General features: G+C 43.1%; 1 protein-coding gene across 10 annotated transcripts in view; it reads left to right on the top strand.

The window, feature by feature from the left end:
* The window catches only part of DNM3 (dynamin 3), a 234123-nt gene that overhangs the window by 135850 nt on the left and 74158 nt on the right, over positions 1 to 24115 (top strand). For 9 of the 10 annotated variants that reach the window (XR_008438301.1, XR_008438302.1, XM_053984865.1 and 6 more), the window contains 3 exons: positions 11430 to 11594; positions 15655 to 15881; positions 17098 to 17331. Coding sequence is in view for 8 of the 10 variants with exons in the window: in XM_053984865.1 (XP_053840840.1) it covers positions 11430 to 11594; positions 15655 to 15881; positions 17098 to 17331 (626 nt within the window). In the remaining 2 variants the exon portion in view is untranslated. Of the gene's footprint in view, positions 1 to 11429; positions 11595 to 15654; positions 15882 to 17097; positions 17332 to 18821; positions 19513 to 24115 lie in introns of those variants that run through there. The other variant, XM_053984867.1, reaches the window with a different exon arrangement.

Raw genomic sequence — 24115 nt, 5'->3', positions numbered from 1 at the left:
AGATACACCTTAAGGTGATGCAGAATGTGGATGGGGAAAAGGGTCTGAGAGTTATTTCCACTTCAACTTGTGAGGCAAGGAAGGTCTTTCAGCTAGATTTCTTCTCACTGTGTGGCCTGTTTCCTATGAAAAAGAAGTGGTGTGTATTGATCATTACTGAAAGAAACCAGAGTGTGTATAGCAGGTGACAGCTTTTACTCATCCTGAATCAAACCTGAGATTAGGAGTGGCACTCTCAGTGCTTGTGGGGGCAGAGGCAGGGCCAGTCCTTCCCAGGTGATGCCTGTGCATGGTTTATTTCCATGAATAGAACAATGATTTTGGTACGAGTCTGGATTTTCCAAACAGTCAAAAATGTATTTCAGGACTTGTTCTGGTCCAAGTCCTTCTCCTGTGGTGGGGAAGAAGCTGTGTAGGAGAGGACAGGATGGCTCCTGCTAAACCTGAGTGCTCCTGGGCAGCAGCTCTCCATCCTGCCCAGCAGCAGGTGCCCAGCTGCCCTCTTCAGATGGGAAACACGACTGTGCTGAGCAAATACCAGCAGGCCTGAGGCTGGGTTGGGTTTCCAGACTGGGCAGAGTAAGGAGCAATTATGTGCTTTTGCCTAAGATTCCTCCAGCCCTCTCTAACCCACTCACTTCCTGGCCATCTGGAAAGGCAAGCCTCTCACTTGCAGAATGTCTTGGGAAAAAAGAGGAGGAGGGAATGCTGGGCTGGAAGTGTCTCATCCCCTTTATCTCCCAAATGCCTGTCTACAGCAGGGAAATAACCTGTGCTTCAAGGTGGCTCCCCAGGCCCCACAATTTGGCAGAGTGGTAGGGAACACAGGGCTCTGAAGGCAGAGGGTGTCTCAAATGAAATGATACTCCAGTCTTGCCACAAAGGTCTTAATAGTCCATGAGTTTTAATACAGGCATAAGGCTATAAATTCAGGGATTCTGACCTCAAAGTCTTTGAGCATGTTTAAAAATAGCTCACCCATCCTCATTTTATCACTTCATATACTCTGACACAATTTTGGAACCTGCCTCCATCCCATCTAGCAGGGGAACACTATAATTAAGAATCAGTTTTGAAAGGCTGTTCTCTCTTAGCTTAAGGCAGAATAAGGCTTTATGTATTTTGCAGGAGATTATAAACAATTCATTGGCTAAAATTAGCAGAAAAAAGGGAGCCCCAGCTCTTTCCTGCCCTGTGGTTTGTACCACAAAGACTTAGTGTTTTTAAATCATGACAGAGCTCTCTAAAATCCTTGAAAGCAAATTATATATGTGTCACTTTGGCTCAGTTAGGAATAGTCTCACCTCCAAGCCAGAAGGCCATGGGTTCAAATTCCATGCCTGCCCCTAGATATTGCTGTCTCCCAGTAATTTCATTGCAGAAAACCTTTAGAACCATAAGGGAAGAAGAGGGACATTTCCTGTCTGTAGCTCTGTGAGACATTCCATCCTTGGGATGATGCATTAAATCAGGGCTCTTGCCCCCGGCTTCGCTCAGCAGGCACAAAGCCTGGAGCAGGGGAGGGAGAGCCCTGTTGGGGGGCAGTTTCTTCTCTTCTTGACAAAAGCAGTTGTAATCGTCAGGACTGTGTGTGAGCTGCTGCTCCTCATCGTGCTGCCACGAGGACAGGGTTTCCATGGCATTGTTGTGAAGAATGAGTCTTGACTTCACCTTTCGCTGCTGATCAGTGACAGAAGGGGGAAAACCAAGAAATCCTTTTGAACTGAAAATGCCGTAATAGGTCATTTAACTTTTAAAAAAAGTTAAATTGCAGAAATAACCAACTGAAGTGCCAAGTTAGGGTTGTTTGTGGCAACAGCAAAGCCAGGTAATTTTAACTGCAAAGGTAAACTCCATATGGTCACAGTCCTAATCACTGATGTCCTTTACCTTCCCCATGGAGAGGAGGTCAGAGTGATTTAAGCTTTAAATTTTATAGTTTCATTGTGGTTTGTGCCAAAGGGAATGTGGTCTTATAACATGAAGTATTTATGTTTGTTGCTTACAGACGTGTATTAACTTACCAAAATCTCACCTTCTCTTAAATAAAATTTATTTTTAGGAGGAAAAGAAAATTTCTACCATTTTCTACTGCTTTTATAGAATACATAGAAGGGGTTTGTCGTAGTTACACAAAATGGAAGCCATATCATAAATGTAATGTACAGCATAATTGCTCACAACTCATTTCTTACCCTGAAAATAATTTTACCCAATAATTTTCAATGTCTGTTTTTGTGGCATGAATCCAAAATGCTTCTCTATAGATGATTTTCTTTTGTTTAGAAGTATTTATTACATTTCAGTAAAGCGCTCAATGTTTTCAAATTCCTCTCCCGCTCTATTTTGAGGCTTTTTTGCTACAGGAATGTTGCAGGTCCCATTTTTGCTTGCAACTTTATAGGGGACCTTAAATGGAGCCTGTGGATATCATTGATGCTCTGCTGGGGTAAGTGTTCCTGCCAGAAATTGTAGCCCACTGTCACTCTGCCTGAACAGAGGGCTTATGGCAAACTCACTGATGTGGGTGAGAACTTTGAATCTTAGGACCTGAATTATCTAATGAAATGTTTTGATGAGGACTCTGGCCAAGCTATGCTTGAGATATGATTAACATCTGGGAAAGGCAGATTTGTCAACATAAGATGCTGGTGGTTCTTGTGTGTCCACTTACTAAATTAGATTAAATGCATTCCTTTCTTACTAATTTTTTTCCAGATAGGCAATTACTGTGGGTACTACAGAGACTTGAGACAATGAGACAATGATAATTGGGCCAAGAGGTGGAGAGATAATCCATCTTGTCCTGGCAGGAATGTTGGCTCATGTAGTCACATCTGGGATGTGGGTGGGGTGGTCCCTGCAAGGCTTGAGTTGGTAATGGGCTCTCAAAATTCGGGGTAAAAGGTGGGCTAGGGGGTTGTCCACAAGACAGATTTCTGTACTATGATGTGGTCCATGCTGGGAAAACAAGATTGAGAGCCCTTCCCATAGAGCCTGGCTGAGCAGCGCTGGCTGAAAGTGAGGCAAAGGGAACGGAAATGGTGCTGCTCCAGAGCACAGAGATCCAACTGTGTGAAACCAGTGTGGGTGCTATTAAAATGCCATCTTCCTCTCCCTTCCCCTTTCCTTCCTCCCTTCCTCCCCCTCTGCTGTCAGCCTGGCCGAGGAAAAGTCAAATAACGTACGACTGTGTTCCTTGGCATCACAACTGCAATTTCCCTTTAGGGGCTTCAGACTTAAGAATGGGAGGTTTTAAATCTTGCTGATTCGTGCTATTCCAGTGAGCATATGTATGAGGAAAAAGAACAATGCCAGTTCGAAAGAGAAATCACAAGTGAGAAATCATTGCTGCTAAATCAGGTGTTGCAGAGGCCAGTGGAAAATTCAGACACTAAGAGAAGTAGGAAATTACTTTGTTTAGAGCTGAGAAGGTTAATGAGAATGAATTAGAAAGTGCTCTCTGTGTATTCAGCCCCTAAGGATTTGAGCAAAGTTAGAGGGATTTATTTACTGATTATCCAGACTATACAACTGGCAATAAGATTAAGTGAGGAATTTTGGAACATGCTGACATTTCTTATTTGCATCATTTACTATGGAGATCATTTGTCGGTGCTGCACTGAGTTTGTGGTGAACCAGGGCTTAGTCTGGCCCAGCAGAGACGGATCTGCTACTTCTCATGGCTCGGGGGATGTGGGGGTGAAAAGAGTTTAACATCCTCTTTTGTGTCTCAGAGAGGAAACATCAAGTTTGTCTAGGTGCTTATCAGGGGAGAATTTCAGAATATTTTCCTAGAAACCATTAATTATGGAACAGAGCGGAGTTACAGTGGACACATTGCATTAGATCAAGTAAAAATGAAAGACAAGGTTGGAATTTATAGAGCCCGGCACTGGATGCTGTGCGGAGCTCCCCCACTGCGAGGCCCCTCCGAGCCCCTCCCTCCCGGCAAGCACATGGATCTGCACACGGATCTGCTGCCCTCCTCCCCTCCTCCTCTTCCTCCTCCTCCTCTGGTCACACTTCAACCAGGCTGCTGAGCGCCCAGAAGTTACCACCTCAGCTGGATCAGCTGAAGAGGGCCCACGGAATAGGAGTTCAGTACAGGATTCATTTAAAACAGAATTATGATTTTAATTCATTATTCCGGGTACCTACCAATGAAATGATCACATTTGGTGAAAAAAGTGCAACTCTTAGACACGTTAAGTTGTAAGCTGCACTTAAAACATGTCATCTCAGCCAAAGTATTTCACTCGGCCCCTGTCTGTGCACTGAGCATTTACTTGCCCCATTTTCATCTCGAAAATAAGAACATTCCTTGTTCCTGAAGGAATCCTTCAGCTGAGCCTTGTGCACTGTTGCTGGAATAAGGAGAATTTTGTTTGTGACCCTCTCTTGCATGCTTACTGCTAGGGGAGGTAAATGACAGAGAAGAGAGGCAAGGTGGGATTTCAGTCTTCTTGTTAATACTTCCCTGATCAGCCTAGTGGATGACTCATTTTCTTGCTTTCTGTTTTCATCCTCTTTGGTAGAAACTCTGGGATTTGTATTTGTTTTGGTTCTTAGGGGAGTGCATACCAGAGCCAGTAGCTTTAATCCTTTAATCCTGACATGTCCGGCTGATGCCTCCACCCATTGATTGCCTCCTTTCACAGCAGATGATCCTGTTCCTCTCTCAGCTAATGGCCACTGCTGGATCAGGCTGCTGGCTCTGGGAATGTGTTTCATGCATTTGGCAACAAATCCACAATACATTTCAGCCTGAACATCATCTGGGCCAATCGCTGCACTTCGAGTCATCATCATCATGACTTGAATTCCAGGGTAACTCACCATGTTTGTGACTTCCCAATATCCACTGACATCCTTCTACACTGAAATAATAGCAAATCCCATTCCAGTAGTATCTCATAGCCTAGATTTTTTTTTTTCTAATGTGCTCTTATAAATATGGGGCACTTCATGTGTTGTTATGACAAGGAAATTCTTTGACTGAAAAGTTTGCAAATTCCACAGTAATATTTGTTTTATAAACAAAGGTGCTGTTTTCCTTATGCCAGCCTCTTTCTGCTTTTGCTTGTCCAGCAGTCTGTTCTGAAAGGCATGAAGCAGCTGTTGGCCCCCAGTCAAAACTTGCAGTGTAGGGAGGGTTATGTAAAAGTCCTTTGTGTGAGAGATGTACATGGCAGCAAATGGTGAAATTGGAGTGCAGATTCTTTGAGGGGAGAAAGGTATTCACAGCAAGGTTTTCTTTTTTATTTGATTTTTTGCATAGAACAAAAAGAATATCCTGTAATTTTTTAATCCCTTTTCTTTTTGCAGTGTTGTGAGTAATTTCACACCACTTTGCACCCAGTAGCACCTGCTGGGTGGAAGGGATGTGAGAGGTTGCCTATTTCTTTTTCTCAAGGAAAAGTCTCTGTACCTAGGTCTTTTCTGAGGGATGCTGCTCTAATCCTTGGAAGAGACTTGCAGCTCTCCTAGTCCATCTATTTCTGTGCTTCACTGTTCTTACCATAAAACACTTTCCAAATATTTATTTGATATCTTTTGCTGTCTGCAAAGATGCTCATCTCTACCCTTCCACAAGTGATTTCTTTTGAACTCATCAGTCCCAATTTATCTTACCTTTTCCCTTCAGGTAATATTTTACAGAGCCCTGAACCATCTTCAATGGCTTCATGTGAACACACTCAAAATGTTCCTTAAATTTCTGGTGGTGTGATAAGCAGCACTGGATGCACAATTCTTGTAATGATTTTATAACAGCAAGACATTATTGACTCATGCTGTGTTTATGTTGCACTGTGGACACAGCTCCTTTTCTGCTGAACTGCTCCATTCTCACATATAAATTACTTATTCCTGCCTAAGGAACCCCATGGTAAGATTCTTGGGGTGTCCTGTGCAGGGCCAGGAGCTGGACTTGATGATCCTTGTGGGTCCCTTCCAACTCAGGAGAATCTGTGGAGTCAAATACTTTCTATTCATAATGAACTCACTTAGGTTTTGAACCTGTTTCTCTGGGTCATTGTGAACTCCAGTCCTGTCATCTAACTTGTTCACATTCCCTTCCAGTTTTTTCTCATCTGTACATGTAACAAGCCCAGGCTATAACCCACCATCCTGAGCATTAAGACTTTAATAAGCCCATTATAAACCACACTCCATAGGAAAGTCCCTTTGATACAGTTCTCCACTTTGCCAGTGAGCCATGGACAGCTTTTCTATGGCAATGAGCATCCAAGCAGTAAGTGCAGGGAAAGCACACTTCCACTAATGAAAATGTCACTTGAGATTGTGTCAGAAAGCTTTACTGAGGCCTGAGATGTGTTAATCTGTGTTAATACCCATAAAATCCTAATCCCTGCTCTAAAAGGAGACTGGATTGGTTTGCCACAATCAGTGAGATGAAAGTAAGTCCGGATTTCCTGCAGTTCTAGTAATACATCGTTCCTCTCAGTCTCAGAGTTCCAAATCAGCTTCTCGTGGAATAAGGCAGGGAGAGAGCCTGCCAGATTGGGAATGTTTGGGATGGTTAAAGCCATGGAGGTACCTGGGGAGCAGTGTGTGCATTCAGCAGGAGGATTTAGCTCATGGTCTGTACTGGGCAATGTCTGTAAGCACAGAGGAAGAATCAGAGTAAGTGATTGTTTAAGGTAATCCAGAGAGTGAAGTCCATGTGAACCAAACTGCACTAGGGTGTCTCATTCTTCTGGGGGTTATGAAGTGAGAGAGATGCTGTGTGTGAGGGAAAGCCAGATCATAACCTCTGCTCAGAGCAGTTCCAGGCTGCTAATGAAGGCATAGCAGCTGAAAGGGGCAGCCTGTGGGTGGCTCAGTAAAGGGAACAGCAGTACAAAGTCAGGACATGCTGAAAGCATGGAAGAGAGTGGCAAAGTCACCCTCTGTGAGGGAAAAGGACAGCTTCCAAGCTACCCGGGAAGTGTTCTTTTTCTGCTGCTTGCTTTGTTGTAAATACACAAAAGTAACGTATTGTCATTTACTTGTGGTTCCTTCCAGTAAGAAAACCTCACTGTGTGAAGCCATCATGTGGTTTCAGCAGTCCTCTGGCAAAAGGCATGCTATGTACAGCTGAGAGGATCTTAGCTAAATTATATAGCCAGCATCAAACTGCAATGAAGAGAAAACCAATTGTAAAGATTTAGGGAAAAGCAGGGGGGGTTAGGACAACTGCAGTGTGCTGAGTGTTGGTGCATTAAAGAAAAACCTTACTTGGACAGGGATACATAAAGTAGATTTTATGTGTATTTTCAGCAGCTGTGAATGAAAACATAAATGCAATCTGGCTGGAATAATTAATTCTCAGGTGGTTGTTGTTGTTATGAACCTGGAACTGTAAATGAAAGAGCTGAAAGAGCTTTTAAATGAGCAATTTCTTACTGCAGCCATAGACATATTTCGTACTGCACAGAGCATTGCTTTCCTGCTGCTCTGATTTTCACCCTTGAGTCAGTCACCTTCCAGTCTGCTTCCTCTTGGTCACTGTTAATAGAATGCCTTTTTGATTACAGAAAATTGGTTGATACACTTCTCTAATGAAAATGCCAGACAAATGCTCCTTCTTGGAACTGACATCAGGAATGTTATACAAGACATTCTTAAATATGCTGGCAGCTGCCCTGAATGTAATGAAATCATGGAAATTAGAAGTATTGCTCTCTCTGTGTGGCCAGCTCAGGACTGCTTTCAGTGTGTTACCCAGTTCTGCTGTGAATTTCAAAAGGAATCACTTTTCATTAAGTTTCCTTGGGACATTCTTGAACTTGCTCATAATTTCTACAATCAGAAAAATTACTCTGATATCCTAAGGTATTATTCCTTTGTTTTGGACTGCACACAGTTCCTCATGCCTGCATCCCCAGTACCATACTAAATCATTCCTCTTGCAGCAGAGAGTTCACAATCTTCAGAAGATCGATAACATTTCTGGTAGAAATGATGAAATCCTATTCCCACTGCAGCCAGCAGTAAAATTCCCACAAACTTAAGTGGTTTGGATTTCACAGGCAGTTTTTAGTCTGCTCTTGTATGACACATGAGTTAATCCTTAACACATTCTTAGTGCAGGGAAGTTGGAGAGCAGCAGTGGTGTACCTTGGGTTTCTGTAGCACCTTTTTATGCAAGGATCACAGAGCAGCTTCCGAAGGACAGGTGAGACCCACAGCAGAGTGCAAGGGATCGATATCTTTAGCCTTCTAAAGTGCAGGGAGCAGAAGGGAAGGATGTCTGTGGGTGTATAGAAGGATATATGGAAGCAGCCCTCTGGTTCCCACCTTACCTTCTCTTCATCTGTGTTTTTTTCACCTGTTGCTTCTTTGTAGCCTTGGCGTGTTTCCATCACATACTCTGATTTTGAGTTTTCCCAGATGAATTCATTTCCTTTACCTGTTTTTTAGCACTCTAGCTTCTTCCTTAGCTTTCTTTGTTGGAGGTTTGCAGAACTCTCTAAAGTAATTGCACTTGCATTCCTTTGAAGTAGTAATATTCCATTCCTGTCAACAATTAATAGCAGCACTAAGCAAGAGACAACTGCCTAAAAACCTAGTCCAGATTCACGTGCTGTCACTTAACACTTGGTGCTGGAACTAGTGAGTTCTGGCTTGGGGATGAGAAGCTGAAAGGACTGGGGCTGCCTTGGCTGCTGGGAAAGGAGGCATGGAAAGCTGTTTGCACCTTCTTTGTTCTCCCTTCCTGCTCAGCTTGGCCACACTGTTAGCAGTGGCAGAGAGCTGGGGGGGTTTGCTCCCATGTTCTGCTTTGGGTTTATTCACTGAGCAGGCTTTCACTGCAGGAGCCATGCTGTAAGAAACAGGGGCAGGGGCTTGGGCTGAGGGATGAGCTGCACTGAAGGTGGGGTCACTGTGAGGCTCAAAGAGACAAGAGCAACTGTGAAAGAACGGCCTGGAGGTGGAATAGGGCATCTCTGTCACTTGGGATGCCCAGCCTTACCAGGCAACCTCATTTCTGGCTGCTGCTGTTGGCACAGAGCTGAGGCAGCTGAGCAAAGAAAGCTTTCTGATGCTTGGAGGTGTCCTGGAGGGCACAGAAACCTGCTGGAAGCAGATTTCCATCTGCATGATGCGATGCAAACAAGATGGTTTCTGGCATGAAAAGCCTTCAGTTGAGACATCAAATCATTAGGAATACTATGGCCAGAGGCTTTCATAATAAATTACTGTAAAGTCATGAAAGATTGATCTTTTTTGATTTCAGAGAAAATAAATCAACAGTATGAAGTCAGCTCTGTTACAGTTTCAAACAAGAGACTATTACCCTTTGCCTTAAAGATCAGAGACAAATTACTATTTTTACTTTACATTCTCTTGATGAGGATAATGATAAACATCTGTCACTTTGCTGCTTAGCCAGTTAGGAATCTTATTGCAATCTGTAATTTAAAGACTGAAAAAAATAAAAGGGAAAAAAAATACACGAACAAACTGCACTTTATATAGACAGCAAAGAAGAAAAGAAAGAGAACAGATGTCAAATACAGGGGAACTGGGAAGGGGGAATTTTTGTTCTGCAGTTACTTGGCTAAAATAGGCAGATATATGAGAGATGTATGATTTTTTTTATTTATTTGGTATTTCACAGGGAAAATTACCATTAGTTTTTCTTTAGACATGGAGGCTAAGGAAAATAGTCTTTGCACTGTGACCTTTGGCTACGTGCAGTTTGTTAACAAAAAGATGAAGGTTTTTAAGGTAGTGTCTGCCGATGTTACAGCATTGAAAACCCTGTTTTCATCACGAGCCCTTTCAGTGTCCTCCACAGTCACAGGATTTTTAGGAAGCACAGCTAATTGTTTTTAAAGATCAGCTGCTTTTCCAGTAATTCACCCGTACTTTTGAAAGTTCTTTTACAAACACTCAGTTTTGTTTCTAAACGGTACATTGGGTCTTATTTCTTAACAAAACTAGAACTTATCACGTCACAAACAAGCCAATGCCTTTAGCCTGGACTGACCAAGCTGTAGTTTAAAAGGTTACAAGTGCTCTACCTGTCAATGCTGTGTGAGCAGAAGCAGACCCTGCACTGGGACGTGAAACCAGGAATCCCTTCTTGGCCCAGTTTCCTGCAGGGAGAAGCCTCTTTGGTGACATGTTTGCATATTTAGCACTAATGGCCTTTCACTGGTGGGTTTGATACTGATCTCAGCTGCTCCAGAAATCTTTAAAGCACCAGCCATGTGCCAATTTTAGCTAAAAGCTCTGTTGTAAATGGAGCTGTGCTGGCAGGGCTCTGGCCGATACTGAACTCGTTCTCCTTATTGGCTTCTTCAGTTGTTGCAAGTGCTTTCTGTTTCTTCCTGTTCCTCAGTCCAAGGCCAGGTTGGATGGGGCACTGAGCAGCCTGGTGTGGTGGGAGGTGTCTCTGCCTGCAGGTGGGGTTGGAACAACATGAGCTGCAAGGCCCCCTCCAACCCCAAGCACCTTGTGATTCTGTGATTTTATGCTTCTAGGTACCCACAGAACAGATTTAGATTTTATAGTTGGTGCTATTAATGCTCTGGCAGTTGTTTTCAGGGAGAAGTTTGATATCAAAGTTTGGGGACTGTTGTTCTTTGTACTCTCTGGGAAGAAATTCCATTCTTTTGGCATCTTCGAGCTCCAAATAGCAGTTTGATAGTCACCAAAAGGTTACTATTTTTCTTTAGGTTTTCCTATATTTATACAGGCCAGACTGAAGCAAAGTATAGGCCTTTTAGCTTCCTGGTTAAAGTTCCTGGTATTTAATTGGGTCAGCTGTTGACATACAAAGAAGTTTTTTTCTATCTAGTGAAAAAGAGACCTCAAATATATAATCCAGCCTTGGGCACTGGAAGCAATGATGCTTTTGCTGTTATTTTTATAAACCCTTTGTTTATATAGGTGCTATTCACATCTAACAAGTCTGAGACTGAACTGCAAAATTTGTCACAAAATAGTCAGTCTTAAATAACCAGGGTGGGTTTAACCCACAGAAGGATAAAATTCAAAATCCAGACTTGTGATGCTGCTTTCTTGCACGGGTCCAGCTGGCTGAATGTGAATGGTAAAAGATTTGACAATAAGTATTGCAGTAAGTGATCTGAAATAATTTCTTGGTGTGATATTTACTACTGTGCATCTTTGTCTGAAAACTTTCTTTAACATAAAATTACAAATTTGTGTGGAAATACATACATGTGCTTTGGGCAAAAGGTCTCATTTAGCATTAAACTTTAAAGGTCCAAATTTCATGATGCTGAACACTAATGTTAAACAAGCCAAGACTTCATATTTTGACCTGTGGATAGTCTTTGTATGAGTTATGTTGCTGGATTACTACAGTGTAAGTCCAGAGCTTTTTCCCCCAGTACATTTCAAGTTTACTGTAATCTGAAAGGCTTTTTTTTTTTTTTTTCCTTTGTAGACTGAAACTGAAGAGAATGGCCAAGCAGATAATTTTTCAATGGATCCCCAGCTGGAAAGACAAGTGGAGACAATTCGAAATCTTGTGGACTCCTACATGTCTATTATTAACAAATGTATCCGAGATCTGATCCCAAAAACAATCATGCACCTCATGATCAATAATGTAAGTAGCAGCCATGCTTCTAAATTAGTTCATCGTGTCTGTCAGATCTCTCACTCTCAAACACACCTCTGGAACACAGCAGCAACAGCAGGTACTAAGGAGAAGAATTAATGTCACACTCATAAACAAAATATTCCAATATTCCGTAGTACTTGGAAGTTCTGCAGCCTTCTCGAAGGCTGGCACATTGCCTTGAGTGCTTATCCCAAAATCCTAAAGAATTCATTTACATATTAATCAGAACAGAAGTTATTATTTAAAGGTAAATCAAGGTGGTTTTGTTTTGGTTTTTATTTGATGTCTTGCTTTTGATGTAACAGGAAAAGGAATTGGGAGCTTTGTGTGGGCAGCCTGTGAGAGCAATAGAGCAGAGTTGTGCTTCCTTGATTTTCCATCAGCAGGCCTTTGTCAGGGTCCATAAAGTAGTTCTTATTTTGTTTGGGTTTCTTTATATTTTCAGGTTACCATTTCCAAGGAATAAATCTGGCAGCTTTGGACACTGTTGTTTAGATAAGCAGATGTGGTTGGTTGATTTATTGCGTGTGTCTTTCTTAGATGTGAAGATTATTTGGTTAAAAAAACAGCTCTAAGATACTGTTGTTTTTCCACTGCAGTAGGATCTCAGCCTTCACATCCTGGCAGAGTTCTGACTGGACCTTGTTGAAAACTAAGCTTAGTATTAGTGCCACTGCTGCCATACAAATTGCTGATGGGACCCACACAGCCCCTGCTAGTTCTGAGCAGCACCATTTCTGAGAGGTCATCACACCAGTCAGCCTTTACCAGAGCAATATGCTGTGAGGCAAATGTGATTAGAAGGTAGCATTTACTTTTGACTCAGAGCCACCTCTAGCCTTCATCTGATGGATTTCATTAGCCCTGTAGAATTTGTGTTGCACTTAAGAGTTAGGTGGTTGGACAGGAAATCTCAGTGGGATTTCCTGGTACATTTAATATGAGCAGAATTTTTGCATGAGGGCAAGAGATTTTTCATGAAACTTCTTCAGGTTTAGGGGAGTCAGAATCTAAGTAATGCTCTAGTCATGAGTGAGTTTTCACGAAAAACCATGGGAACAATGTAACTGCCTTTTTTTCTGGAAATCAGCCATGCTCTAGACTTCAGAAGTTGAGTGTGTGTCCCCACTGCTCTTTGCAGATCATTGCTAGCAGCCCGCTGCTTTGACTTAGCCTATCTCCAGTGCCCTTGGAAAGGCTGGGGTTTAGCTTTCATTTCATAAACAGCAGAGCTCAGTGAGCAGTTGCTTTTGAAAGCTTACATTAAATTTTCTGCCACTCACCTCCTCATCTGGAATCGTTTAGGGGTCTCTGAAGTTATGCATCCCTCAGAAGTAGATTACTGTGAGATTTTGTGCTTTCAGTCTCATCAGCTGTTGGTGACACTGATAAAGCCTGCCAGGCTGGCACACAGAAACCACACACTTTAAAATATCACCAACCTTTCAGCTGACCTCGTAGTCCCAAGCTGCATTTGGGCTTCCTAGTGAGCTGAGGCCTACACCTCACCCCAGAGGTTAAATTCATGGCAAAGAATCCAAACATTTTAAAGGACTGTGAAGAGTGACACTAGAAGCATTAATGAATTTCTTTCTGTACAGCATAGGCAGTAAAATGCCATATTGAAAACAAGAGGTAAAATAGCAATTTTTAAAAATCAGGGCTATTGAAAAGAGAAAGAAATGGTTGAATCAAGAGTGCTGAGCCCTGCCAAAAGGTTGTGCAAAGATCTGGAAAGGAGTGGAGCTGTGATGGAAGGTGGGTCCTGTGAAGTTGTGTGTGTGTTCCTTGGATTATTCAGAAGTCCAACCCATCCACCAGGAGTTAAATGAAAACACTTTCCCTCCCCCTTAAAGAACATATTCTGTATTTTCTGCTGCCCCATCATGTTGCCTCCAAAACTCTGGAAACAAATCGATCCCAAGGAATTTGTTTCCATGACAATTGCAACCTCCCAAGTTTTCCTAGAACTTCCTTTCCACTTTGTGGGCCCATAAACAAGTACTTACAATTCAAGGAAAGTATCAGATTCAAACTCAGTGTACAGAAAATAATTACATGCTGTCCCTGAGCATATTTTGGGGCCTAAGCCTAGATTGTTGTATTCCAACTTCATCCCTTGTTCTTCCTCTAGGGTGGGTGTTGATTACCTTAAAAGAAAATACATTTACCACACAGAACTGCATTGAGTTACCATTACCAATTTAAACACGCCCAAACAAAAAAACACAAACACAAATTTGTATTTCATGGTGCCTTGGTATCCTGGACTATACAAGAGGGGTGGTCTTAAGAGTAGTCAGTGTGTGCTCCACAAACAGTGCTGATAGTGATCTCAGCTGAGGAGGAAAACTCCAGATGACTCTCACTGCCAAACTGCAGGTCAAGGAATGGTTGTGTTTGCATTTGAGGCAGTGCCATGTGTTCTATTCCCACTGAGGAGGTTCCAAGCCCACCTTACCCCATTTCAGAGTGCCAGGGCAGATTTGGGGCACTGGCATTTGGATGCTTGCTATGGTTCAGCTTTGACTGCAGGCCTCATGTCTGTGAAGGAAAATATTTTAAATCATTTCTGTGAGTCTGCTTTCCAGAAAGGAGCAAACATGAGTAAGCATCACTTTCCATTCCATTTCCAAGCTGGAGAAAGTGGCTCTTGTGGAAGATTTTCCTCTGTCTAGTACAGCAGAGGAGGGCAGGAGGCTGATCCAAGATCCATCCTTAACACAGCAGTCTTCCCTTTCCAGAGGAGTTCGGGGATTTACTCAAATCCTCTGCCAGTGACAGGGACCTCTCATGATAATTGTCACAGGCTGATTTTTTTCAAACAGATATTTGTGGTTTAACAATGCATTTACAATCAGCTCTGGCCTTAATCTAATTTTAGGACTTCTTTTTTTGAAGTGATGCCATTAAAATGCTCATTTCATCGAGCAGAATGTGATGCTGTTTAACTATGATATCTGTTTTTAATGTGGAGTTTTTGGCAATCACAAGGAAAGTAGTGTACTCTGGCTCTTGATCAGTACCATCTACTGGAAAACAGCATGAAACTCATGGAAAAATTTTGCAGGCTTTGCTAAGAATTTGTGCATCTCCTGTCATACGTGAACGGGAAATGACAGCCAAGCCCAGGCAATATGGTTTTGTTTCCCTCTGAGCTATGTCCTGGCTGCCTGCTCGTTGCTGGTGACCAGAAAGGGTCCCATGGCTGTGCTGGCTCACTGCTCTCACTGACCTTGTCTAAACACAAACATTGCCTTAGTCTCACTGTCGGGCTTTAAATCACAAAACTAGCACAAACCCATGAGCAAACGGAGCTCAGGTTTATGTAATCAGAATCCTGGGAGTGTATTATCATCAGTATCTCCAGTTCAAAAAAGCTTTATGGAGCAAAGCACCAGATGAGAAATAGATCAGAACAGCAACAAGTCCCAAATGCAAGGATTTAGTAGGTCAGCAGTTGGTCTATTTACCACAGTCTTATTTAATCAGAGTACCTCTAGCTTTTTATGTCTCTTAATGTGGCCCAGGTTTCCATAACCAGGGCAGGCATAGCAGGAAATCAATATAGTAAATTAGATTACTTGGAGACTTCTCCCTTCAGTTTGAATATGTGTGGATGGGTTATTCAGAATCTGACAGACTTGCTGGAAATGAAAGACGCTGTCTACAGTAGGGTAAATTGTTGCTAAGAAAGTAATTGACAGCTATGTCAAAAAGCCTGAAAATTCCCATTCCCTGGGGGATTTATATCTGATGGTACTGCCATTTACCTCCCAGTCAGCCCTTAGAAATGGCCCAAAATGCCAGCTGCATCCTGGCAGCTGCTGGGAAACCTGTTTGAAATGAACTGTAAGCAGAGGTGTCACCTCAGAGAGGCAGAATTGCAGCAGAACTGGTGTAAGGTAGTAAGAGAAACTGATTAAACCTCCTGCTTCCATTGATCTCCCCCGGTATTTGTTCAGCGTTGTATTTTCCGTACAGACTTCTGTTTATTTCTTTGGTGGTTTGCATTATTTTTTTTTTTTGCTGTCTGATGAGACAGGTAAAAGAATTTATCAACGCAGAGCTGCTGGCTCACCTGTATTCTTCTGAGGACCAGAACACTCTGATGGAGGAGTCGGCGGAGCAGGCGCAGCGGCGGGACGAGACCCTGCGCATGTACCAGGCGCTGCAGGAGGCGCTGGCCATCATCGGGGACATCAGCACCAGCACCGTGTCCACCCCTGCTCCCCCGCCTGTCGACGACTCCTGGCTCCAGCAGGCACGCAGGTGAGCAGCCTCGCAGCTGGGCTGCCATGAAACTCAGGACAGGCAGCCTGGCACCACCACTGGCTTTGATTCTTTTTATTTAAGGTTGGGATTAAATGTGTGAGATGGTGTTTTTTGTTCAGATGTTTATCGGTTTTTATCTCTATTACAGTTTTACAAACCACAAGTTCTACAGCGCTTCACTCTAACAAACTAAAAATGGAGGGGTATTTCTTTTTCTACAAGGCTGTCAAAGGGTAAACTGGCTAGTAAAGAAATGACACTTTTAACTTAATAACTAATTACTTGTGATTTGCAATGGGGACTTTGTTATTTAATTATACAATACTGCTCAAACTCATGAAGAAGGGGGTGAAGAAGAAGGATTAGCTGCTGTCTTAACACTCCTATCTTGTCTTATATATATATTACTATATTCTAAAACTTTAAACTGTAAGTTTTCTCCTGTGTGATATTACACACTTCTATTCAAACTCCACACCCATAATCCCAGTTCTGTCATTCCATTTTGGAAGCTTTCTCTACGGTCTCAGGTCAAATGCAGTGTTCTCTTGGGGGTCAGTGCCTGTCAGCACAGAAAGTCTAAAATTCTCAGTAACCAGGGTTCCAACAAGATCGGGGGCTCCCTCCCTGCCTATCCTTTTGGGAAGATGCTCCTCCAGATCTTAATGACATCTGTGAGGCAAATCAAAACATTTTCCCATATATAATATGGGAATATTCTCATATATAATGTGGGAATATGTTTATATATATAAACATACCCACCTATTCTGTGGGTATGTTTATGTGAGCACCAGACAGGATATTTGCCTTGCAAAAGACCATCCAGTGGACTTAGAGCTTCTCTGATGCTTCAAATAGCAGCTGCTTCTGTCACCTCAGCTGTGTATCCACTTGGCCTCCTTTTGCAAGCTGTTGTAATAATTCAGCATGTCAGGCTCCATGTCCTAGAAATTCCACTTAACAAAACATTATTAGGACTTGAATAATAAAATCCATTTTATTCACCTCTTTGCTTGTATGCTGTCAGTGGGAAACACATGAGTCTTAATTGTATGTGGTCCTCTGACACTGACAGCAAAGGAAAATGCCAATAAAAAACATCTGTCATAAGTCTTAACTTTTGTTTAAAGTAAAATACAATACATCAAAGAAAACCCAAAACCCGCACCCCCACCTTACTGAACTTTTAAAATCTCTGATATTTCACCAGATCACCTCCTCCAAGTCCTTCAACTCCAAGGAGACCTACACTGAACAATCCCCCAACCAGACCTTTATCTGGCCGAGGACCCGCTCCTGCCATCCCCTCTCCAGGCCCTCAGTCGGGGGCTCCCCCAGTCCCGTTCCGCCCAGGACCTCTGCCTCCATTTCCCAGTGCTGAAGCCCATGGAGGACCTCCCCAGGTTCCCTCTCGGCCCAGCCGGGCTCCTCCCAGCGTGCCAAGGTAAGAAGTTTGGTGTTCCTGGTGGTGGCATGGTTCTCTCCCTCTGGCATGACACACAGACTCTGCACTGCTCCATGGGTGGGAAGGCGAGCGCTGCTGCTGAGAAAGTCTTGTAGGAAAGCAAAACTGGGCATTCCCTGCACAGTCACAGGTGTTTGATGGAACCAATTTTTAGCACATATCCTGTTTGAAGAGATAGGAAGATTTTTTCATTTCAAAAAAATTCGTCAGTCAATTGGAAGACCCTGATTTGCTCACATTAAGAACCCCAGTTCTGGTTGTGTTGTACCCTCATAAGGGCTCAGAGAGAGAGAGAGGTCACCTACACCCACGAGGAGAGGGGCAGCTCCTCACTTCTGCCCTTCTGAACCCTCACCAGAGGAAGCAGGGGCTCTCCTGGGAGAGAACAAGAGCAATTCTTGTAGAATCCGTGGAACAAATTGGTAGGAGTCTGATTCTTGTCCTGCAAAGCCAGTAATTTCCAGCCAGTTGAAAACAGTTCCTAGTTGTCTGACAGAGTACATCATATGGTACCAAGTAATTAGTTAAGGAACAAGATTGTCTTCAGTGCATTATTTCCTTTCCTTCCCTTCCCAGGGCATTGCATTTATCAGGACCTTTTAAAGTAGCTTTGCATATCGTATAATTTTCTGTGGCATTAACTGCTTTTTTATATGTTATATGAATAGAATGTCCTTAATGTTTATTTTCACAATGATGTAATACACATAATCACTTTTATATATATATATATATATAAAATAACCTCTGATTCTTTCTAACTTTCTAAATTATGAGAGGCGTGGGCAGATAAGGCAATGTTGGAACAAAGGGGTTTCTCCATTTTTGATAAATTAACTGTTACATTCAAAGTACTCACAATTTGAGGAAAAAAAAAGAGCCAGCTAAATAGGAACAAAAATAAAATGCGCACATTTTCAATTTTAAAAATGGTAATTGAGAAGAGAAGCTTTGGAGAAGAATTTTCTTTTAAATAGGTGAGATCTGTCGTAGTTGTCAGTAACTTAAATTTGAGGCTCAGTGTTTACGATATAATTACCCTTTATAATAGAAAGCATAAATAAATGAGGTATATCAAAAGAATGAAGTATTTTTATATATTTGCTATGAAAAGGGCATTGTTGCATCAATGCCCAGCCATCATACACTCTTTCACCTTAGTGGATATCCTGTAGCTTGCAGCAGGGACCGCTGGGGAGAAACCTGGAATTGCCTTTCCAAACTTTGCGCTGGAAGGGAAGAACCCAAGGACCAGCCCCTCGCTGGGAGAGCCTGGGGCTGAGCCAAAGGGCGCTGGCCCTGCTGCCTCCTGTGTGCCATCAGAGGCCAAGTCACTGGGGTGCAGGGCTGAGGTGCAGTTGTGCCAGCTGTGCCACCAGAGAGAACCATGGCTCCTGTCCCCTGCCCCGCAAACCAGCGCGTCTCCTTCCCCCGCCCGCCGTGGCTGTGCATGGACGCTGCTTTCCCAGGGTGCCTTGCCAAGAGCATGTCTGCTGATCATCTTCTTCATGCCAAAGTGATAGGTGGGATGGAGACCAGAAAGGAATTTTCTAGCACGCAAAAGACACATGGGTAAGCAGCCTGGGAACCACTCCGTTCGGGAATGCCACTGGTGGCATGAAAAGCAGTGGCGGCTAAAGGAGGTCAGTGATTTTAAAATACTGTAGCTGGATACAGAATTGAATGTGAGACTGCCTGACATTTTTGTGGAAAAAAAATAATCTGCAATACACATCTTCTGGACTAGATCCTAGTTCTCTCTTTTAGAGCTATGAAAGCCTCAAACAGAAAAAAATCTCAACTGCTAAAGAATGAAGGAAGGGTTTGCCATTCTGCTGAAACTTCAGGTTTCTTCTGCTGACTAAACTGCGAGGGAGGAAATCCCAGGGAAGGGGCTGCAGGGGAAATCACCTGAGGGGACAGTGTGGCCAGCTCCTGCGCCTATTAAATGTTTCTTTTGAGCCCTGGAATTTCAGCTACGCTTGGTCTGGTTTTAATAACAGCCTTTGCAGGATCATAGGAAATTGACTCAGAAAATGGGTCTGAGATATTAAAAGGGGGAAAAAAAAATTTGAGGAAGAGTTCTTGCGGAAACTTGAGCTTTCTCTGTGACTTATTTTTGAACTGGGGCTCTGTGCTCTGACTTTCCACCACCATTTTCTGCAGTTATTCCTTGAAGTGTTGGGATCTTTCTTATCTAGGGAAATAGTTTAACTTCCTGAGAAGAAAATAGTATTTTTCAAGTTTATCTCACTTTCCAAAGGAACTTTCTGTTGCAGCCCCCGTCCCTGTCACATGGAGCTGAAAATCCTGACACGCTGAAGAAATACAAAGTTTCCATTTTATCCTGTTCTGCCTTAAGATAAAAAGATGATTTTCAGGGGTAAGACTTGGACTGTCCTTGTCCAATGAGCAGATCAGCACACCTTTGATGTGGAAAATTTGGCACCTCACCGTGAGATACAGCCTCTGTCTTCGAAAACACGGGTTTTTTCCTTCTACTTTATTAGCATTTTTCAAAGGAATTGTACAGAAATGGTGAGCTCTTGGCATTTTCTCGCTGTTCCTCCCTTAATGTACAGGGAAAGGAAAATAGTTAGGAGAGCAGGAAGTCATTTTCTTCCCTGCTTCGCTCTGATTCTAAAGCTGGTTTGGGTTATGTGCTCTGAATATTTCTGTAAGGAAACAGAAACTATTTGCATGATACATGCCTCTTTTAATTAATCCCACTTGAGGTGGGTGGATCTCTCCCAGCAAAGCCTGTGAGTAAAGGCCCCTGGCTTTAAGGGCTTGATGCCAAAGCATATATGATTTGTGAAATATTCCCCATTGCCAGAAACTGGATTATTCCCCCTCTCTCTTAAAAGGCTTCAGTAGTATTTTGAAAGAAAATGCAGCTGTGTGCTTGCTTTGGTAGGACGGCTTTAGGCAGGCACTAGAAGCACTTTAGCTCACCCTGATGTTGTTTGCCTGCCTGTGTGGAAAGCCTGATCCCGACCAGTTTAAGTTCTACTGTGGATGCCTGATTTTTAGCTTTTAAATGTCCTGAATGGGAATCTCAGCTTTGCCACAAGGAAAACAATTGAATTGGAAATGTTTTTTCTCTTGGCAGCAGCCCCGTGGCGTTTATGGGGGTGGAAGGGTGCTGCCCTTTTCTCCCTGTGTCCTGCTCTGCAGTGCTGCTGTGGATTCACCAGGGCTTTCCCAACACAGCCCTGGAGGTGGTTCCTGACTTTGTCACTGAGACAAAGGTGACCCCACAGGAGGTGAAACCCTGGAGCACGTGTGTCACCCTCAGGCAGGCTGGGGCTGTGCCCCAGGGCTGGGGCTGGTCTTTACACGTGAGGCAAGTCGTGGGGAGAAAATTCACGTTGTGCTGCTCACACGCTGTCCCTACAATTCACTTCCACCCACAGCCAGCCAGCAGGGAAGGGCTGGTGGCAGCTCTGCAGCTCCCCTTTGTTATGCCACCAAGGCTAATTCCATCACCTGCTGTGCTGGTAGCTAATCTACCTTGTAAGCCACCATTGCATATTTGTGCCAAACTGGCAGAAAAAGGTACTTTTACCTGACAGTAATTGCAGTTAGAAATTTTCAGACAAAGTCAGGAGCAGAGCAGAAAGCATTACTGCCTGATGTTTCCCAGCCCACAGGCTCCCACTCAACTCTTTGATTGCCAAATATCAACCATTCATGAAGTTTTCTCTGATGGATTTTTATGGATTAGAGTTCTTTGAAAAGATTTAATGAAGTGTCTAACCCTGTGCATTGAATGATAAGGAGATTCTGTGCAAAAATTGCACATGATCCTCTGAATAAAATCTGTCATAGTGTATAGGCATATAAGGCCAGAAGGGTTATCCTGCCTGAGCCTGGGAATCTTCTTTCTCCTGAAAGTTTGGCCGTGCAGCCTTAAAAGCTTACTACTGTATTTTTTAATGGAATATAAATTGTAATCAAATAGTCATTGCACCAAATTCTTCTGGCAGGATGAGTGAGAGCCCACCTTAGAGTGTTTGCACGCTGACTTGCATGATCTTAATCTGAACACCCAAGTAGGAGAGCACAGCTCTCTGTCCTCTTTGAATGGATCTTTGGCAGAAGTTATATTCAAAAAGTATAGTCTGCAATTAGGATTGTTTCATGCAAGCAAAGAGACAAAAGTGTTACATGGACGGAATTCAAATTCCTGCTGAACCTCCGGAGGAGAGAAAGCCAAAGAATAATTTAATTTAATTCTGCATCTCATGTCTGTGATCAAAAGAATATACAGCTACGTGGGCAAAGCCAGAGCCCCTCCCAGGGGGGACACTGCCCTTCTGTAGTCAGTATATTTCCAACTCTGCCTGTCTGAGGACCCCGAAATCACAAAACTTAGGAGAATATCAGTTATTATTTCTGAGATTTCTGCCCAGAGGGAGGACAGCCCTGTGTAATTTGTTACCAGTCTAATGTACATTTCTTGTTGAAATGCACACCCAGTAATATGTTACTTCTGCTGCCGGCTGCTTCGAGCAGCAGCAGACTCCATTTATTTTCTCTTATCTCTTAGAAAGAAGCTCTGCATTTTCCCCTCCTCCACTGGGTCCTTTTTCACTATTTTCCTTTTTTTTCTCAGCCTTTCCTCTGCGTCCCTTTCTTGACCATCCTGTTTGCTTCTTCTTTCACCTCCTCCTTTCACTTGGTTTCCTGCCTGGTACATTTGTCTCCCTTCCCCATGTATTCCTTCCTTTCCTTCTCACATCTTGTCTTGGTTTCTTTCCAACATATCCCTTCCCTACCACCTTTGTAAAGCTGTCACCTTGCATTTCTGTCTTTAAGAGTTTTTGAGACAGTTTTCAAGCCATAGAATGCAGTATTTGACAATCTTTCTTAACAGCAGCCTGGTGGCAGTGGCTGTGACACCCATGAGAAACACGAGCTCCTCTGCTTGGGGCAGTCACACTGCCAGGTGCAAACCTGGGCTCATCTTGCAACTTTGGTCATGGGATGGAATCAAAGAGTAGAATCACTGAATCCTTTGGTTTGAAAGGGACCTTTAAAGGTTATCTAGTCCAACCCCCCTGCAATGAAGAGGGACAACAGAAGCACTGAAAGAAGGAGCATTCTGCATGAGGATAAGTATTGGAGGGCTTGGACAGAAAGCAGGTCCCAGCAGGTTGTAAAAACATGTAAAATGTCACAATACAGCAAGTCTGGCAGTTTCATTGTAATTCTGTAGTACTGATCTTATGAGAAATTTGGAATGGCATTTGCACAGAACTGATTCTTCAGCTGCCTGAGCTGTAATGCCATGAGAGATACAGAAGAGTCTTCACTTCTTTTCCAGGAGCTTCAGTGATTGCTGCTCCTAAAAGGATGGCCCTCTTTTAGACTGGCAGTAGGATTTTGTTACTACCTTCCTTTATATTCCTCTCCCCCAGATGACTGTCCTGAAGCTCAAGGAAAACAAAGTTCACGGGATGGCAGACATTACAGCCTGGCTACCATGTCTGCTGCCACTGACTCTTAACTTCTCTCAGCATCTCCCTCCATCAGCCAGAGACAGGCTGTCCATATCTTCAGTGGCCCAGGAATTTTCTGATGGGCAGTTCACTGTGGCAGTTAACAAAAGTCTCTGAGGGATCGCTTGCTCTGCATAGGGTTGAGGTTTGATCTGTCTACTGCATCTCAGGTAGCTGTAATCATCTTGAGTATTGTTCCTGAGCTACTTGTCCTGCTTTATTCAACAAAAAATTGTTTTAAAACAAAGTGATACTCAACTGGGACTTTTGCAAGTCACTTTAAAAGTTCAGCAAAGAGCCATGAAATGGCTTTTCATTACTCTTAGTGTAGACCAGAGCTATGTGATGGGGAAGGGTAAGTAAAAGAGATGCAAGAGGGGGGAAAACAGAAAACAAGGAACCTGAAAAGCATCAAAATAAGTGATTTTGGAATAAAGATGATGCTGCAAGTGCAGTCCTCAAACATAGTAGGAGTGTCAGCTGATGCACTGAATGAATTTCAGCAAAAATTTGAGTTTGGTTTGGTTTTGGTTCTTTTTTTCCTGCCTTAGCATTTTCTCTCTCAAGATACTGTTAGTAGGAAATTGTTTTATTTTTAACATCTCTCTACTTGAAGAAAAAAAGTAGAGTCAAGCAAAGCAGTTGTTTGACAGAAACACAGGAACCTGAAGATGTGTTTTGTCCCAAGAAATGGTTTAATACCATTTGCCATGAAGACATTGCAGGATTAGAGTGCTGGTGTTGAGCAGGGAATTCCTGCCTTGTCTGAAAGAGTGGGCGAATAGCAGTGCATTTCTAGGCTGCCTTATGCTACAAGAGAAAACATCTGAGAGTAAACAGAGATAAACAGGCATGATTTGAACTTCCTGCACCTGCAGGCATCTTGAAAGGCTGTCTTGAAACTCTCCTGTCCCCCGTGAGCCAGGGCACTCCATGAGTCCCTTAACAACAGTGCTAATCCCATTAGTTGGCATCAGGGACAAGAAGAGGAGCAACTCCAGCTGGAGGTGACAACCAGGACATTTGCTCCCCTCTTGCACCAAGGTAAGTAAAGAGGAGAGAAGGAACAAGGCAGGGGAAGGTCAAAGCTGAGTAGGAAGGAAGAACAGAGGTGTGTTCAAAAGTGGGGTACATGATTCACACTGATGGCAAACAGTGCAACTACACACAGAGAGGTCCTGAGCTGCTGTGAAAAGATCAGATGTTCTTCCTGCTGATTTTGTGGCCTTTCTGTTGTCATCTTCCATGCACAGAACAGC

The sequence above is a fragment of the Vidua macroura genome, chromosome 9 (assembly GCF_024509145.1).
Source record: "Vidua macroura isolate BioBank_ID:100142 chromosome 9, ASM2450914v1, whole genome shotgun sequence".
NCBI classification, from domain to species: Eukaryota; Metazoa; Chordata; class Aves; order Passeriformes; family Viduidae; genus Vidua; species Vidua macroura.
This window is presented reverse-complemented; position numbering and strand designations above follow the sequence as displayed.